The sequence below is a fragment of the Penicillium malachiteum genome, assembly GCF_028827825.1.
Source record: "Penicillium malachiteum strain IBT 17515 chromosome Unknown utg000002l:1.0-8849297.0:1.0-8852440.0, whole genome shotgun sequence".
NCBI classification, from domain to species: Eukaryota; Fungi; Ascomycota; class Eurotiomycetes; order Eurotiales; family Aspergillaceae; genus Penicillium; species Penicillium malachiteum.
In genome coordinates this window covers 5697086-5713664 of record NW_026643095.1, presented here as the reverse complement: position 1 = coordinate 5713664, position 16579 = coordinate 5697086, and the positions used below count along the sequence as shown (strand labels likewise).

The 16579-nt window shown below is 47.9% G+C and overlaps 7 protein-coding genes across 7 annotated transcripts; 3 read left to right on the top strand and 4 right to left on the bottom strand.

Annotated features, from left to right (window-relative positions):
• Positions 1–219: 219 nt before the first annotated feature.
• Positions 220–2041, bottom strand: N7483_005092 (putative ribosomal assembly complex component Ipi3; the record flags this gene model as incomplete). The annotated part of the gene is made up of 2 exons (XM_057088529.1): positions 220–1611; positions 1697–2041. The coding sequence occupies 2 exons, from the start codon at positions 2039–2041 to the stop codon at positions 220–222; spliced, it is 1737 nt and encodes a 578-aa protein (XP_056948358.1).
• Positions 2042–3372: 1331 nt separating this feature from the next.
• On the top strand, positions 3373–5571 carry N7483_005091 (uncharacterized protein; the record flags this gene model as incomplete). Its single annotated transcript, XM_057088528.1, has 2 exons — positions 3373–4524; positions 4585–5571. 2 exons carry the CDS (start codon positions 3373–3375, stop codon positions 5569–5571), a joined length of 2139 nt encoding a protein of 712 aa, XP_056948357.1.
• A 726-nt stretch (positions 5572–6297) lies between these two features.
• On the top strand, positions 6298–7554 carry N7483_005090 (lipoate synthase; the record flags this gene model as incomplete). The annotated part of the gene is made up of 1 exon (XM_057088527.1): positions 6298–7554. The coding sequence occupies one exon, from the start codon at positions 6298–6300 to the stop codon at positions 7552–7554; it is 1257 nt and encodes a 418-aa protein (XP_056948356.1).
• Positions 7555–8225: 671 nt separating this feature from the next.
• N7483_005089 (phosphoserine phosphatase SerB) lies at positions 8226–9757 on the bottom strand (the record flags this gene model as incomplete). Its single annotated transcript, XM_057088526.1, has 3 exons — positions 8226–8549; positions 8628–8885; positions 8954–9757. 3 exons carry the CDS (start codon positions 9755–9757, stop codon positions 8226–8228), a joined length of 1386 nt encoding a protein of 461 aa, XP_056948355.1.
• A 910-nt stretch (positions 9758–10667) lies between these two features.
• met16 (phosphoadenylyl-sulfate reductase (thioredoxin)) lies at positions 10668–11672 on the bottom strand (the record flags this gene model as incomplete). The annotated part of the gene is made up of 2 exons (XM_057088525.1): positions 10668–11413; positions 11498–11672. The coding sequence occupies 2 exons, from the start codon at positions 11670–11672 to the stop codon at positions 10668–10670; spliced, it is 921 nt and encodes a 306-aa protein (XP_056948354.1).
• Positions 11673–13336: 1664 nt separating this feature from the next.
• On the top strand, positions 13337–13948 carry N7483_005087 (succinate:quinone oxidoreductase subunit C; the record flags this gene model as incomplete). The annotated part of the gene is made up of 2 exons (XM_057088524.1): positions 13337–13410; positions 13477–13948. The coding sequence occupies 2 exons, from the start codon at positions 13337–13339 to the stop codon at positions 13946–13948; spliced, it is 546 nt and encodes a 181-aa protein (XP_056948353.1).
• Positions 13949–13990: 42 nt separating this feature from the next.
• N7483_005086 (uncharacterized protein) lies at positions 13991–15264 on the bottom strand (the record flags this gene model as incomplete). Its single annotated transcript, XM_057088523.1, has 2 exons — positions 13991–14268; positions 14322–15264. 2 exons carry the CDS (start codon positions 15262–15264, stop codon positions 13991–13993), a joined length of 1221 nt encoding a protein of 406 aa, XP_056948352.1.
• Between the last annotated feature and the right edge of the window lie 1315 nt (positions 15265–16579).

The following is a 16579-nucleotide window of genomic DNA, read 5'->3' as shown; positions in this document are numbered from 1 at the left end:
CAAAATTCAGAATCATTATTTTGATGAGATTCGAAACTTGGGAGGCATCATTTAGAGATGAGGAATATAGTCATTGAGCAAGGTACGAGTACATAGAGAGTCATGTCTTCAATTCTAGTCTGGAGAATTCCAATTATGCTGTAAAGAGTATGCCAATAGTCAAGCCGAGCGCCAGGTCAAGTCCGAAGAATATCAAATTTTATAAACATTTTCAAAGCCTTATTCATCACTTTGGTCATCGGAGTCACTGGTCAACATGCCATCATCAATCTCCATTTTCCTCATGACTGCATCGCCATTGCGCCCTTTCTTCTCCGCAGCAAACCATGCCTCACGTCTTTTGGTTTCCTGCGCCTCCTTCCTTGCCTGACGCTGCACTTTATCTTGCTGCGCAGTCTCTTGCTTCTCATGTAGCTGGTTAATGTAATCCTGCAGTTGAGCAAGATCGGAGCGTAACTGGACAACTTCCTCCGCAGAGGTATGGCGGGTTTTATCACTGACTGCAGCCTTCTTCTTCAGCAAATCAATTTCCGATTCCAGCTCCGCGACGCGCTCATCTTGACCTGCGTCAACCATAGAATCCGAGACGGCAGGAGTGGTCATTACAACACGAGGTCCGTCGGTTCCTGACTGACGGAAAGAAGCTAGCTCTGCAAGACCCTCTTCAATCATGGAGTTGGGAAATGATGCATGAGCAAGGGCGGAGGAAAATTGCGATGGTTGGCGAGATTGAGGACGCGAGGAGGCAAGCAAATGAGTGTGGAAAGAGTAAGCTGCGGGAACGGCTCCAGGTGCATGAGCAGGGTCGGAGAGTGCACCATCATGTCTAGGCTTGACAACGGTGTGGGTGGTGCGGTTCAATTCCTGCGAGGAAGTAGAAAGTCCACTTGGCTGCAGGACGACCAAGTTGGTTACAGGGTGTGTATAATCGGCAACAGTGGTTGCGAACTTGCGGCGAGCCACAGTCCATGATAGAACCTTGCCGCTTTCGTGTGCGGAAAACAGAGTCGCGCCATCATATGAAAGCGAGAGGGCGTGCACAGCGCCCGATTCTGAAGATGGAGGAAGCCATCGGTCCTCGGCGGAGACTTGGGCTGGGGTTGATTGTAAGGATGAGTCGTGAAGAGCATGCTGTGTCGAGTTGCTACGGTAAAACTCAATTGACTGCACGCTTCCATCTTCGTATCCGACGTATCCAGCTCGGTCTACGGGGTCCAAGGTCACAGAGGTTGCCGAGACTGGAAGTAGATAGGTTCGAAGGACACGTCCGGTCTGATAATCCCACACAATGGCGGTGTTATCCTTTGCTGTTGAGACAGCAATGTTGTTTCGGCCATTGCTGTGTCCTACAGCCAACGAGGTAATAGCAGCACGATGATTGGAGAAAGTACGGATGGGAGAGTTAGGTGGCTGTCGGTCTTGAGTTTGGGCGGGCTTAGAGAATGAAAGGATGCCGGGAATGGACCAGACGTGGACACTAGCATCTGAGGAGCCCGAAAGAATGAAGTTGGAGGTGGGGTCGACGACAAGCGATGTGACGGGTTGAAGATGGGAGGCTGTGGTAGCCACTTGACGACCTGTACATGTCTGAAACACGGGGTGCAGGATTAGCTTCAAATTCACAGTATGATAGGTCCAAAGTGGGAACACAACAAAAGGAGATAAGCAGAAATAAGCGTAAATTGACAAGTCATACCTCCCAAAGAATCAACCTGCCGCCCTCGGTACCTAGTACTAGAACGTCTCCATATTTGGTGCCCGCGACAGCAATGCTGCGGATCCGCTCTGGAAATGGGATCAAAGCTTCTTGGTTTCCCTTCTCCCGACTATAGACATGAACTACAGCCTTGTCTGCCTGAGCAGTGAAAATATGCGACGGGGTCACAGCCAAGCAATTGGGAGTAGTAGAGCTCTTCTTGAAAGTGGAGCGAATCTGAGGCGAAGGCTGGAATTCATGCACGCAAATCCCGACATCCCTGAGAGTGGCGGTCGGAGTTTTAGCGGATGACAGCGTCGCCGCTATGAATGATTCGGAAAGCATGGAGAATGGAGCACTTGCATGAAATATGGGAGAAGGGATCATTCTTCCCAGCGCAACTTTTTTTTCCCTGATACGATTGATAAGAGATGTTTGCACTATGTTTGCATTAAGTTACCGCCTACCGGAAAATATACTCCTCTTCTCCACCTTGAACACGATGTATACGGTACTAAAGAGATGTGATCAGTCTGAAACTCTGCTTCCAACCTCCGATCGGATGTGACCCGCTGCATTTACTCTAATTTGGATCCATCCCATAGGACAATCGAATTAATGTTAAGATCTATCATATGGTTCAGCAGGCCATGTGTCGAGACGGGCGGATCCTTCCATTAGACCTGTCAATCCTCCTAAGAACACGAAGCTTGTGGAATGCGCAAGCGAAATGAAAGGAACTATACAGGTTGATCTATCAATTTGTCAGGACTTCAATGGCATGTTCCAGCAAAATCTGACAGTGATGAAAGATCCTAAATTTGACAGAACGAGAAAATGCAAGCGATTAAGCATGACGAAGCATTTTTATCAATTTATATTCCAAGTTTCAGACTGCTGCCAGGCATGATTGACTCCGATGCAAGGGGTTGTAAGACCCCATGAAGGGGGCTCTCTCATTGCTATTGCAACGAGACACTACAACCAATGAAGACCCGCCTGGGCACAGTACTGTACACCCTTTGGCCGATCTTATTGCCCTTCCCAAGGACTGTGATTCGCTTATCCCCCTCTCTGCATCCCATTTGTCTCATTCCTTGTATCCACCAATATGCCGAACTATGACGAAGTTAGGCGACAGATGAGGGTCTATCCACGTTGACAGGGTCTTGCAGGACATGAGTAGCAATCCAGGGCCAATCATGGTCTTCCGCCGAGATGAATCTCATCCTGTTCGGGAATGCAAGGACAATGCAACATCCATTCTTAAGCACTGAAGTGTTATTAGGTTGGCCCGTGCCTACAGAGGAGCTGAGCTCGTTTCGTTCCAAACGAAGTCAAAAACCTTGAAGGGGGAACAACTTCGATCTTTACATACTCGAGTTTCCCCATGGCAGGACACTGACTTCCTTGTCAAGGGATGCGAAGTCTTGTATGCCCTGGTGACCCTATCAACCTTGGATGAATCGTCAGAAAGTAGTGTCATTCTGATTGTATAAGGACATATTGAGCCCCTGCAGTCGGGTGAAGCTTCCATTTCTGAATGTGAAAGTGTTCTTGCTCACTTCAGTATCGCTCTCCAACTACCATCGCGGGTAATTGCAGCGCGACCGCATTTTGACTTTCGTTAAGTTTCAATTGCGACCAGGAGTGCTTCTCACCAAAAGGGACGCACCATGTCCGCCATGGACTGTGGTGCTGCCAAAATGCCCAACAATGCATGCTTCCCGGCCCCAATTCAAACCCACATCAAGAGCCAGGATTCTTATTCGTCTGCGCTAAGCCACGATGCCATAGCAATTCCTGAACCCATACCGTCACCACGCCGATGGTCTCCTACATATCAGCCCCGGAGAAGGAGCAGGCAATTTCCGACATTGTCATTCGTGCCGTCCCCGACATTACCACGCGCAGAGACTCATGAATACTCAACCACATCACTATCCAGGAGGCCTGTGAGTCGAGGACCATCCTGTATCTCACCCTTTCGATCTGTACGCAAAATGAAGGAACCATTTCAGTTGATGCTTCCCACGTCACCAGCATCATGCGACAATGGACCTACATTTCGCCCAAAGTCAAGCAGAGAGTCCAAACCGCTACCGAATGGCCGTACATTACGAACATGGCGCTCCGACCAAAACCTCACATGCACTAGCATGTCTGCGTTCGGTCTCTTGCCTAGTCCGCCAATGTCAGAGTCAAGACCAGCTAGCGCTGGGGCCGATTCATCATCATCGTATTTTGAGAGTAAAAATGATGTCAAAGAAGAGGACATCGGGGTCGCAACATCCGATCGTCAGAGCGAGACGTCAGATGAGCCGAATGACCCCGTCGAACTAGCGGAGAGTATTGGGACAGACGACAGAATCAACTACATGGCGTACCACCCTCCCGGGTGGAAGGATGAACCACGCGAGCCATCCCCTGAGCAAAGATGGACAGAAGTGACGAATGTCCACGAAGCACATTCGAATCTTGTCCGGCAATGCGACGCCAATGAGACAAAACACACCGCCACGGATCGCGACGAACACGCTAGATCAATTTCTTCTCCTCCATCTATCCCCGGATCCAACCTCATTCCAGGCAGCTCCCCGAGACCTCACCGGCCAAGGACAGCGACTGTCTCAAGTGAAGCCAGTTGGATACCTAGTAATCTGGCATATTGTGAGACATGGCTGAAGGGTGTTCCCTTCGACCCCATGACTGGGAAAGATGAAAATGTCAAGGAATCCAACCGAAGGAAAGTTCAGATTGTTGAACAAGATCCTCCAGTTCCAAAAGTAGATTTCATCCCCGGTATGAAATCTTTAGACGAACCTTTGGTGAGTTCCATCCCTCTGTATGAGATATCGATCATCGGAATGCTAATGTCAGTATTACAGAGATTTGCGGTGGCAAGCAAACCTAAGAACAAGCCAAGGCTGGTTGATATTGCTCGACAGTCATCTCCAGCGATGCCTCCGCCACCCTCCCTGATGCCACATCCTCTCCCAATGACGCCAGATCATCGACATGAGGAAGTGTCGGCTTTCAGCCCAGATACACCACTTGACATATCGGACAATGGCTATGACACAAGAACTTCCGGCTACTCTCTCGAAAGTTACGAAGATGCCAAAGATGACGATGCCTTTACCGATCCAGGTTCGTTGACCTCGGACAGTGTAACATCAACAATTGTTGGCGAACGGCCTGAAACCGCGCAGGGAGAGCGCTACAGATCACCTCAGCCGGAAATTCGCTCTGGAAGTGTAAGCCCCGAAGTCAGACTACCCATCCATCATCGCCTCGGTCAAAAATCCAATCACTCCGATAAGGAGGAATCCGAAGAGGCAACACCATGGGATGATGCAAACCATGAGTGGACTCTCGATGATCATGAATGGACGCTGGACGAACTGGAACACTCCGTCAAAGATTTTCCCCGGCACATGCTTCGACTCACATCACCTGCGATCTTGCATGTCCGCAAAAGCGACGACCGAGATTTCTTACGACCATTTCGAACTATTTTCCCAGATGTCACAGAGAATCTACTTGATTGTCTCTGTGCAGCACTCATTGCACGCAACTATCTCCTTTCCTTATCCACCATTCACCGCCACAAACCCTCCTTACTGGCGCGTAATGACATCTACGGCATTGACGCCATTCCAACCAAGGCTTACAGCACTCTTGGTATCCAACTTCCATCAGGCTCTCCCGGTCGCATTAAGGACCGATTCCTTGGCTCTCGCAGTGCAGATCTACGTCGGGATGTCGAACGAATCATCGATAACCTACTCTTCGCCATCTGTGGACGTTCCGACGAAACTCTGAAATCTGCCATTGAAGTTTTAGCTCAGGTGCTAGAGGTTAAGGCACCATAACACCCTCATTATACTCTATCAGCTTTCCTCAAATCCTCTCTTTCACCGCATCCTTTCCTTGCAACCCTCACTCTCTTCCTACTTTCCTATTTCGCACCATCCACTCTCGCTCCCCTCTCACTTTCCTGCATGTATTAATTCTCTCTGCTGGATTGATTTCATTCCCTCGACTCCCACACGCGCTGCAATTCCTTATCTGTCACTTTTTCATCTTCATACCCTGCATTGCGCTCCGCCCTCTGGGCCTGTCTTTCAAATTCTTGTCAATCATGTACAATTTAGTGATGAGATCATCGTGAAGCATAATCGATAATAAACTTGCTACAAACACTTCATTGAGACAAGCTAGTAGTGCCGTAAATCTTCCACTCTCAGTATTGTACTCTCTTCCGATGAATCAACTCTGTTGGTCTGAATCCGCTAACCAGGTTGTAGTGAATGGTCTCAACCTATCACATTCATCTGAGGAACCCTGGAACTTGAAAAATGATCCAGCAGGAAGATATATTTCATCCATTTGATCATCAACATATAGCTTTCAGACTGATATCATTTCCTGCTTGTTGTAGTTCATCCATGGATAGGTAGCCTCGGTGTGGAACTGGTCATTGCTTAGTCATTCCAGTTTCCCGCGGGAATATTCTCAACTTATCTCTCTACTTCAGATAGCGGCCTACCTCTCTTCTCCAACTTCACATTTCACCCATTTCCACCTCAAAAAGCACAATGGCCACACCAGCACGTAGCCTAAGGCATCTCTCGTCCATCCGGACATCCATCACACCAGTATCAACCACCACATCCCTCGGTCACCGCAACTATGCCACTACAGAGACCGGCTCCGCCACGAACACACCGGGAATCACCCGACGCCGCAAAACCACCTTCCAAGACAAACTGAACGCCGGGCCCTCATTCTCAGACTTCGTCTCCGGCGGAGAAGACAATGCGCCACTTGATCCATCCGAAGCATTCGCCCTGAAGACCGCAATGGTCGGACCCGCAGGTCGTAAGAAGGAAATGACCCGACTTCCTTCCTGGCTCAAGACGCCCATCCCAGATTCCAAGAACTACCAGCGTCTCAAGAAAGATCTCCGTGGATTAAACCTACACACTGTTTGCGAGGAGGCGCGGTGTCCGAATATCTCCGATTGCTGGGGTGGAGGTGACAAGGCTGCTGCAACTGCAACAATCATGTTAATGGGAGACACATGTACTCGTGGTTGTCGATTCTGCAGTGTGAAGACGAACCGGAATCCCGCGCCGCTTGATCCGCATGAGCCGGAGAATACGGCTGAGGCAATTTCTCGATGGGGACTTGGCTACGTTGTTTTGACCAGTGTTGATCGAGATGATCTGGCCGATGGAGGTGCTCGTCATTTTGCGGAAACGGTCATCAAGATTAAGTCTAAGGCGCCGAATATCCTCGTCGAGTGTCTTACTGGTGATTACCGTGGAGATCTTGAGATGGCGAAGCTGGTTGCACGATCTGGATTGGATGTGTATGCGCATAATGTTGAAACTGTTGAGGCGTTGACACCTTATGTTCGTGATCGTCGTGCCACTTTCCAGCAGTCTATCAGTGTGCTTAAGGCTGCTAAGGAGGCGAAGCCGGACCTTATTACGAAGACTAGTCTGATGCTGGGTCTTGGTGAGACGGATGAGCAATTGTGGGATGCGCTGCGTCAGCTTCGCGCTGTTAATGTTGATGTTGTGACCTTTGGTCAGTACATGCGTCCTACTAAGCGTCATATGGCTGTTGAGGAGTATGTTACTCCGGATCGATTTGAGGCTTGGCGTCAGCGTGCTCTGGATATGGGCTTCTTGTACTGTGCTTCTGGACCTCTGGTTAGGAGTAGTTACAAGGCTGGTGAGGCATTCATTGAGAATGTATTGAAGAAGCGTCGTACTGGTGGCACTCCTGGAACTGTGGAGGGTGCTGTCAGTGAGACTGTTGTACAGACCGATGAGGCTACTCGTTAGTTTCGTCCCTGGGCCCTGGTTGGCTTCTTCTTTCTCTTTGTCATTTTCAACAATATAATCCGCATGACTTGATAGACCCTTTCGTCTTTGATATCGAATATGGTTCATGGTCATTCACCTCGGCGCCTAATTGCATCATTCTGGATTTGCTTCGGTTCGGAGTTGGAATTTCGTTTTTGTTTCGTCTCTTCTTCTCAATATTTCGTTTCAACATACGGTCAAAATGTTTTGTATCACCATTGAAGTTTCTACTGTACATTCTTACTTGGCAAGATTGCATGGATTCGAGTTTCTTTTTACATTAGTCAATAAAATGAAATCAATCTACAAAAAACAGGCTTGGATCTTGTAAGGACTCAATGATCATTCTCATATATTCTCGTGTATTGTCAATTGACTGCGTGTCGCCGAAAACCCGGCTAAACTACACGCCAGAAGAGTCTCAACTCTATCCTATAGCACCAGCATCTACGCCGAGAGCAAGACACATCATACCGGCTTAAGCTATATACTGAACATGCAAAGCAAGCCAATCGGCGTAACCCTCGGTACTCCTGATAGAACCAGAGAACTCACATCTGCCGTATAATAGAGCACGGGCAAAGAAAAGACGTGACATGAAATGGGTATTGTGATCCAAAAGAAAAAGGTTCAGTACTGTAAATCAGTACTCATTGAGCCTTTTCAGAAAGTTCAACGATATCCTCTTTCTCCAAACCAAGTAGATGGAGGATATCGACGAGACTCTCCCCGTTGATACGGGTTGGCGCCTCGAGTTGAACCTTAGGCTTAGCGCGCCAGGCGACACCAAGGCCGGCCTGATGAAGCATGAGGAGATCATTAGCCCCGTCACCGACAGCCAGTGTCTGGGAAAGGGGGATATTGTTCTCCGCAGCGATGGACTTAAGCAGAGTGCGCTTCTGCGCAGCGTCGATAATGGGCTTGTTCTCGACCAGTCTACCGGTAAGAGTTTGAGTTTCCGGATCGATTTCGAGCTAGATACCAGATTAGACTACGTAAACTAGAGATAATAATATGTCAATTGGAGGTGTAAGGGTAAATGCGTTTCTTACATGGTTTGCGACCGCATAATCCAGTCCGAGTTGACCGGCGAGCCACTCAGCCAAAGGCTGGAATCCACCGCTCAGAACGGCCATCTTGAATCCGAGGACCTTCAAAGCAGCGCAAAGCTCTCGCGCGCCCTTGGCGATAGTGATGACGGACTTGAGCTTGTCGAAGACATCGGCTGGGACGCCCTTCAGAAGTCCAACGCGCTCCTTTAGCGATGCGGAGAAGTCCAGTTCGCCGTTCATCGCACGCTCGGTAATTTCCTATAAAGAGTCTTAGCGATCAACGCGATATAATTTGTGCTGTTTCAATATAGGAAGGGATAACACACCGAAACCTCCTTCTCCACTCCAATGAACTTGGCAATCTCATCGATAACCTCGTTCTCGATAAGAGTGCTGTCCATGTCAAACACAGCCAGACGCTTGTGTCGACGGAACACACTCTCCTTCTGTAGAACAACCTCAACGTTCCACTCGCGCTCAAAGCGCCAGATACTCTCATGCTTGCGCAGATCATCGAAGGAGAGGTACGCTGGGTCTGGCGGCGGGGAGAAAGTAACCTCCACGACGCGAGGATGAGCATCCCGATCCAGACAACGGTGTGAGGTATTCATGCGCTGGTAAGGCGTAGGCAGAGACTCGAGAGTCTGTAAGAAGTTGGTCAGACACAACTGCGACACGTAAGGGCCGTAGATGTGGTCCAGAGGCTCTGGCTCCGGAACGGGCGGTTCGCGAGGGATTTTCTCCAAATCATCTGTCGGAGCTGAGCCCTCGGGGACTCGAGGCGAAGGGAGCTTATCGCCTTGGGTGACTGCATCGGGGTGGAAATGCGGGTGGACGGGGTTGGAGGATTTGTAGAAGATAGTTGCGACGATGCGCGGGGTACCGGTTGCGAGCTGGTTAGTGTGGTGGTTGAAGATGCTGTGGATCACACCGCTGTCATGAACTCGTTCGGGGTCTGGGTGGATAGGGTTGGCGATTGTGAGGCTCTCGTCGAGTTGAGAACCCAGCACTTCGCCGATGTTCTGGTTGATTGCTGGTGGGGGCTTATATTGTTGGTGGTCTTGGATGAATGAGCTACTGCGCATTTGGCCTAGCGAGGGTCGCTGGCGGGAGGCGTTTGGATCGGCCATGACCGTTCTGCGGAGTATATTTAGGAGAAAAAGGTGTGGTTGTCGGTCCAGAGGTTGAAGATGCTTCATTAAAAAAAATACAGGGAAATGCTGATCGTCACGTGGGGTAATTTCCTGGCATGCGTCATTAATTGCGAAGTCGGCGATGAATGCACATATAATGGTTATTGGGGGTATTCGAGTATGATTTGTTATCTGGTAAATATCTAGATTTATGATCTACTTGAAATTCCAAGGTCTCTTGGCTGTTCAAACATTTGAACCATGTGGGTATGATTTTAAGGTGGGATGTCGATCGCAATAGGAACGGAAGTGTTTTAACGCGGATGTCTAACACTGCAGGGGTATAATCTAGTCCATGAAATCCCGGACTCCGACTGTATTATAAATGGAAATTTTAGGTAAATCACTTGAATTCTTTCAAACACAAGACACAAGAGCCGGATTCAGATTAAAAAAAGATGGTCAATTACCAACAATTTTCTATCTCAAGTGCTGCAAGGCATTGGGTTAGGGTTGGACACACGCACGTGAGGGGTCGAGCAACAACTCCACCAAGATGCGTCTCAACATTTGCAATTAAAAAAAGATTAAATGTATAAGATTTACTAAAGATCGGATTTTTTCAATAAAGTCATGTGAATTTATGAAATAGACAAAGTAAAGCTTTTGTGTCTATCATACGGAAGTCATTATCGTGGCTCGGTGGCCTGGGGTCAGGGGGGAAACCGACTCCTCCAGGGCTATGTACATCGGGGAGGAGCGGGAATATTTTGATCATGAATGTGCGTCAGTCTTTCAAGAGCTGAGTCGCACCGCTGAAACGTAATTGTAATGGAAAAATAAGAGAGTAACGCCAAAGAGGTATCATCCAAACGCCAAGGAAGTATGCGGAAGAGCAAAGCACAGCTCATTGCGCGGCAGAGAGCTGAGCGTGCAATGCCGATGTCAAAGCTTCCTCCTGGCGCTTGCGTTCCATCTCCATCAGGTATTGAGCATACTTGGAGCGAGGGTTGTGGATACCACACTCAGTCTTCTGCTGGCCCTTCCAGCGACCAGAGCGCTCATCCTCGTTGTCGGCAACGGGCTGGGTAGAGTGCCAGTCACCAACGCTCTTGTAGCCACGGTCAAGGAGCTCGTTGTAAGGGACATTGTTATCCTGGATGTATTGCTTGACTTGGTTGAAGGACCAGTTGGCCATGGGGTTGATCTTGATAAGGCCAGCCTCGTCAACTTCGATGACGTCGAGGTCACCTCGCTTGCCACCTTGGCTGCGGCGGCGACCAGTCAACACGGCGTGGACATTGAGCTCACGGTAGGCACGCTGGGCAGGCTCAACCTTGGCAACCCAGTCATAGAGTTGGTCATCAGCCTCCCAAAGGCGGGAACCATACTTGGACTCGAACTCAGCAGGGCTATCAGTACCAGCAGGCTTGTACACATGGACATTGTTCAAAGGATAACGCTTGCGAACCCGGTCGACCAGGCTGAGGGTCTCAGAAAAGTGATGCTGGGTGTCCAGGAAGATGAGGTCCACCATCTGGGGGCGGGGCACATCCAGCTTGGAGAGCATATCCAGGGTAGCCAGGCCGGTCAAGCCAAAGGCCGTGGTCTGGAAGAGATGAGGGAGTGATGTAATGCACCATCTCAGGATATCTTTATAGAGGGTCATCAGTCAGGATTGATCCATTGAAACATGGGGGTAGTTTTGGCTGATAGCGGGGTTGATTTACTACATACCTTGGGGCTCGAGAAACTGCAATTGACGGTTCAAGAACTGCAGATGGGGCTTTGTGAAAACAATCTCTGGGATGTATTCTTCACTTGAACCACCACTGACATAACCAGATTCCGTGTTGTCTCGAGACGCGACGCCCTCGAGATCGGAGGTGTACTGGGGAATTTGGGCAGGCATTGTGTAAGAGTATGCACGCAGGATGGGTTAAATGTGTTGATGTGTTAAAGAAATAAAGGCAATAATTGCTTTTTGAAGATATCCGAATGCTCAAATGATGTTTGTGGTATGACAAAGCCACTGGGAATGGATCTTTGGAGGTGATTGGGAGAGAATAGAACCAAGGACCAGCACAAACAGCAAGAATATAAAGCAGAGCAGGGGCGATGATGTGCCTGGGTATCCCGAATGCCGGCTTCACTCATAGATGGTGCAATTGCCTTGGTCTGTGATTGGCGGAAGCCTGCTGAGAAAATTGCAACTGTCTCCACTTCACTTGAACCTGAGCACGCAATATCTGCGCTCTTGGTCGATGTGGATTTCCGTATCCCATAATGAAAGGAGCCCTTGCTCGAACCTCCTTCTCGTGCTTTCCAGGCATCAATCTCCCAATCTCCGATCCGGTTAGAGTTGATTCCAGTGCTGATTAATTCATCTCCGAGGAGAAATCGGAAAGAAATGGAATGGCGTTTTCCGTAAATGATGCCGGTCATAGGTCCCGAAGGGCTGACCAATCCATATTATGAGCCCCATTTCTCAGGGTCTTACGTGCTAGTCTTTAGGTTAGCTATATTTTCTAGAAAAGAGATCGAAATTACCTTGTTACCCTTTCTCCAAGCACGCCATGATCTGCGATGGTGTCATTCTGAGGTGTGGAGTGGCGGGTCCTTGCTTTCTCCGGACTTTGTATCGTGCCTTCATTCTTCAATGGGGGAGGTTTCTGTCAGGCGGTGAATTTCATAGCTCTGCTTATGTCATCGTGAAAGACGCCGCCCGGGGACCCACATGATGATGCATGTATAGAATTCAGATTGTAAGCCTATCTAGATGACAAATTCAAATGTTGTAAATGTCATCTCGATGATCAACATGGAAGATATTGTTGGAAATGAGTCCGAGTCAGCTCGGGGTCTTCAGTTTTCCCGACTCGGAAGTCTCACTGCACCGTGACTGCCAGTGGCAACCAACCTTGGAATCTACTAAGATTCATCACAAGTATATACATCCACAACCGGAGTCCTTAAGGTGACACCGTGACCTGCCAGTGCACTGGCACAACCTTGGAAAGGTCTGGACCACCTTGAACCAGATTAGTCCCAAGTTTTCAAGCTCTTGAGCACAGCCGAGCACTACTATTAGTGACTTCCAAGGTTGGAATGCCCACATGTGCAGGTGTTAGTGCCATCCAAAGTTTGGTAGCCTCAGGCACCAACTTGAATACTTCAGCCTTATCCAAGTACATACACATGTGGGCAATCCTAGTATTAGAACCTAGTAGTATCTAACTGATACTATATAGGGCTCAAAAATCATGTCAATATTAATAATCTAGTGCTGGCAATATGAATTCTAAATAATCGTTTGCGACTAGTCCTAGTAATAGACCAAAATGGGATCAGATGCGGGTGTGAACTTACCCCCATCGGAGAATACCCACCTGTGGGTATTTTCCGACCAGTCTAGTATAAACATTGAATTATTTAACATTTTAAGCCACAACACTATGATTGTTCCTTTTGAATATCATTAGTTACTCCCAACTGAAGATACTCAAGTTAAAGTTGAGATTCAGATCAAATTGAAAATTCTTATCCATTCATCTAATATAAGCTCCAGGACTAGCCATGTCTTGCGCCTTAGTATACCGAGGCATCGCTCGCCCAAGAACAACACTTTTCACATCCAAGACCTCAGTCCTGTAAGTTTCGAAAATTAACACAGATATTTCAAGCTGAATCTCGTCTAACAAGGTACCTGGGCATAGAAGATATCTCTCAACCCAAACTATATACCCCGAATCTCCCAAGGACCGACTTGTCGCCCAGCGACTCCGTCGTCCAGTATCGCCCCACCTGAGTGTATACAAATGGAACTACGTCAACTCATCCTCCGCATTACATCGAATCACCGGAATACTACTCTCTGGAAGCTTATATGGTTTCGCAACACTATATCTATTTGCTCCAACCTTAGGACTCCACCTTGACTCAGCAACAATCATCGAAGCATTCGGTTCTTTGCCCGTCACAGTCAAGACAGCGATTAAGTTCGGTCTTACCATACCATTCACATATCATGCATTCAGCGGTATTAAGAATTTAATGTGGGACTCTGATCGTCTTTTGGGGAAGAAGCAAAGTGGAAGGGCTACGTGGATTGTGTTGATTTGTTCGATGAGTGCTTCGCTGGAATTGGCGTTTTATAAACCCGGCGAGAAGAGTGAGAAAAGCCAATAGAATGCTAGAGCTTGTTGGAATATCAAAATATTATTGGTGAGATCAATTGATGGCCCGCTCATTTGATCCCTTTAGCATTTGATGTATTTGAGCCATGGAATCCTTGGCGATTTCACCGGTCTCTGATAGTAGTTTTTGGAGAACGAGACGGGCGAAGACACAGAGATCAGGTGCATGGTATGTGATCCCTGCGCGATAGATCTCTTGTTGGGTCAAAGTTGATTGTAGTTGTTTCCATAGACTCATCCATCGCGACAGTGCCCTTCCGATTTGTTGTTTTGCAAAGGATAAATCGCAAAGACTAGATCTTAGTCCGAAGACTATCGGTTGAAATGCTTGAGGATTATACTTGGCTGTTTTGGTGAAGACTTACCAGAAACAGCAATAAATAGAGCGAATACGTTGAGATGTTTGAATCTGGGGTCGTCGATCCCCTTCCAGTCATCCGATAGTAGTTCTTGGATGAATTCGTTCAATGGCGGAGGCCTGGGGAATTTTCTCTCATTCTGTGCCCATGCCTCCCATTCCATATTATCTCGAATATCGATACCCTTTTCTTCAGCGGGGAGATCAAAGTCGAACTCGGATGGTGTAAATTGAGGAGGACTATTGAAAAACATAATATTGTGACAATCTAGCATGGTTATAGATGTCGCCCGAGCGATCGAAACCAAAGCAGGATATCGTTGGATTCGAACTCGATGACGAGAATCTGGCTTCGGACTGGCCAACTGCATCAGTATTATGAGGATTGCAGCTTGGATAATTTCCGTCTCGATCCGACTCAAACTATCGAACTTGAGATCTTGAGTATACACAAGTTGAAGCAAGATCGGGTTCTCGAAAATGATAAATTCAACAAGGTCAGCATATATCACAGCTTGGAACTTGGCTCCATCGGAGTGACCACATGTGGCACCTAGCAAAAATATTGCCAATAGTAGCGGCACCGACGTAGATCCAAGAACGAATGGTGATTTCAGAACGATGCGAGATCGAGGTCTGACTGTCTGATCAAAATATGCCCCAATGAAATTGTGAACATTTTCCTGTGTAAAAAAGGAGTGTAGATGACTAAGTTCAAGATCAAACTGCTTGTGAGTATAAGTTAAGCATGCTGTCGACAGACACTCGATCATTCTATTAGCTGCGAGCTGTCGTTCTTCAGGGTCGTCCAATCCCTCAGGCAACGGTGAGTCTCTAGAAAAGGTTTTGTTTGGGATAGGTCCAAAGAAAAAAGCCCAAGATTCCTCGAAGAAGAGGTCATTGGTATTAGCTTCGACTTCGAGGCTCGGAAGCGCAAGATCCACATCCATATCCACTTCCACATCGTGCTCATTAGACTCTGTGGTTGACAACAAAGTAAGAGCCTGGTTCACATCTCCCGGGCTCCGATTAGTTGGCGCAGAATTATTTAAGAGAAATGGAACAGATAAATGTCCAGATTGCTGCGTGGAGACGCGTTTGTTCTGAGGTGGACCTGAACTACGCGAACCAGTACGCAAGGGGGCGGATGGTTCACTTGCGCGATTCAAGCGCTGATAGGTACATAAAACACCCTGATCCACACAAGAAACACACGGTGTGTTTCGATCACAGGTGGTTTTGCTCTTGGCGCAGGCGTCGCATGCAGTCCGGTAACGTCCTGCTGGACTGGGTTCTGGTAAGGTACCAACCGAGGTGCATGTCTTATAGTGTCGTCTCAGTGCATCTCTACTAGGTGTTAGGATATCTGTATCAGGTGAAATGATGGGGTTTCTTGCCTTCTGGAATATTTGCGACCACAAAACTCACATTGTGCTTGTGCTTGTGAGCTGTCTAGAGCAATGTCAGCTTCCCCGATTTGTCCCGATCTGGTTGATGCTGGACCCTACGGGATGAAGTCTCGTGCCGTTTGAGATGAGTTCGGCTAGAGAAACTCTGCTGACAGAGAGTACATTGATAGCCTGAACTTGGCATTTCCCAGGCTCTTTGTGAGTCATGACCATGCTCTTGGTAAGAAGTGCCCCCGGAGGAGAAAGGAAGATAATCATTGCGGGCTTGATCTCACCGCCATCAACCCATGGTCACACTATGTATTGAATTTCAAATATTCAAAATTTGAGTAGCCTAAGATACTATATAGAAGTGGGAATAATGATAGTTGAGTCTTATAAACTAAACTGTAAATATTAATTGGGATAGCAAAACTAGGTAAACACTCTTTTGAATGGTCTACTGAGATAAAGCCTTAGTTATGTGCTGGACTATAATCAGGAACATAGCAAACTGAAACAGGTCTACGGGTGCCCAGTTGGTGTTAGGTGATCAATATCTCAGGACTTACACACGTCTCGCTTCGTCTCACTTCGCCCTTCTCTACCTGCGTCCGTTGGTTCCTTGGACAGGCCCGAGATAATTCTCATTGCCTGCATTGCTCGGTGTGTAGAGTTTGATTGAAGAGCAAAGAATTCTATTTAAAACACTTGATAGTATGCTCTTTGTGATACACACCAAAATCAATCACACTGTCCCTTCTGCTTCCAATATTCTCTCATCAGGCATGAAAGGGAACTTGAGGCAATTACCGTAGCCCTCTCCGTGGTTCATCACTCACAGAGAAGGTTATATTGTCGCTATTGCCGTACGGTT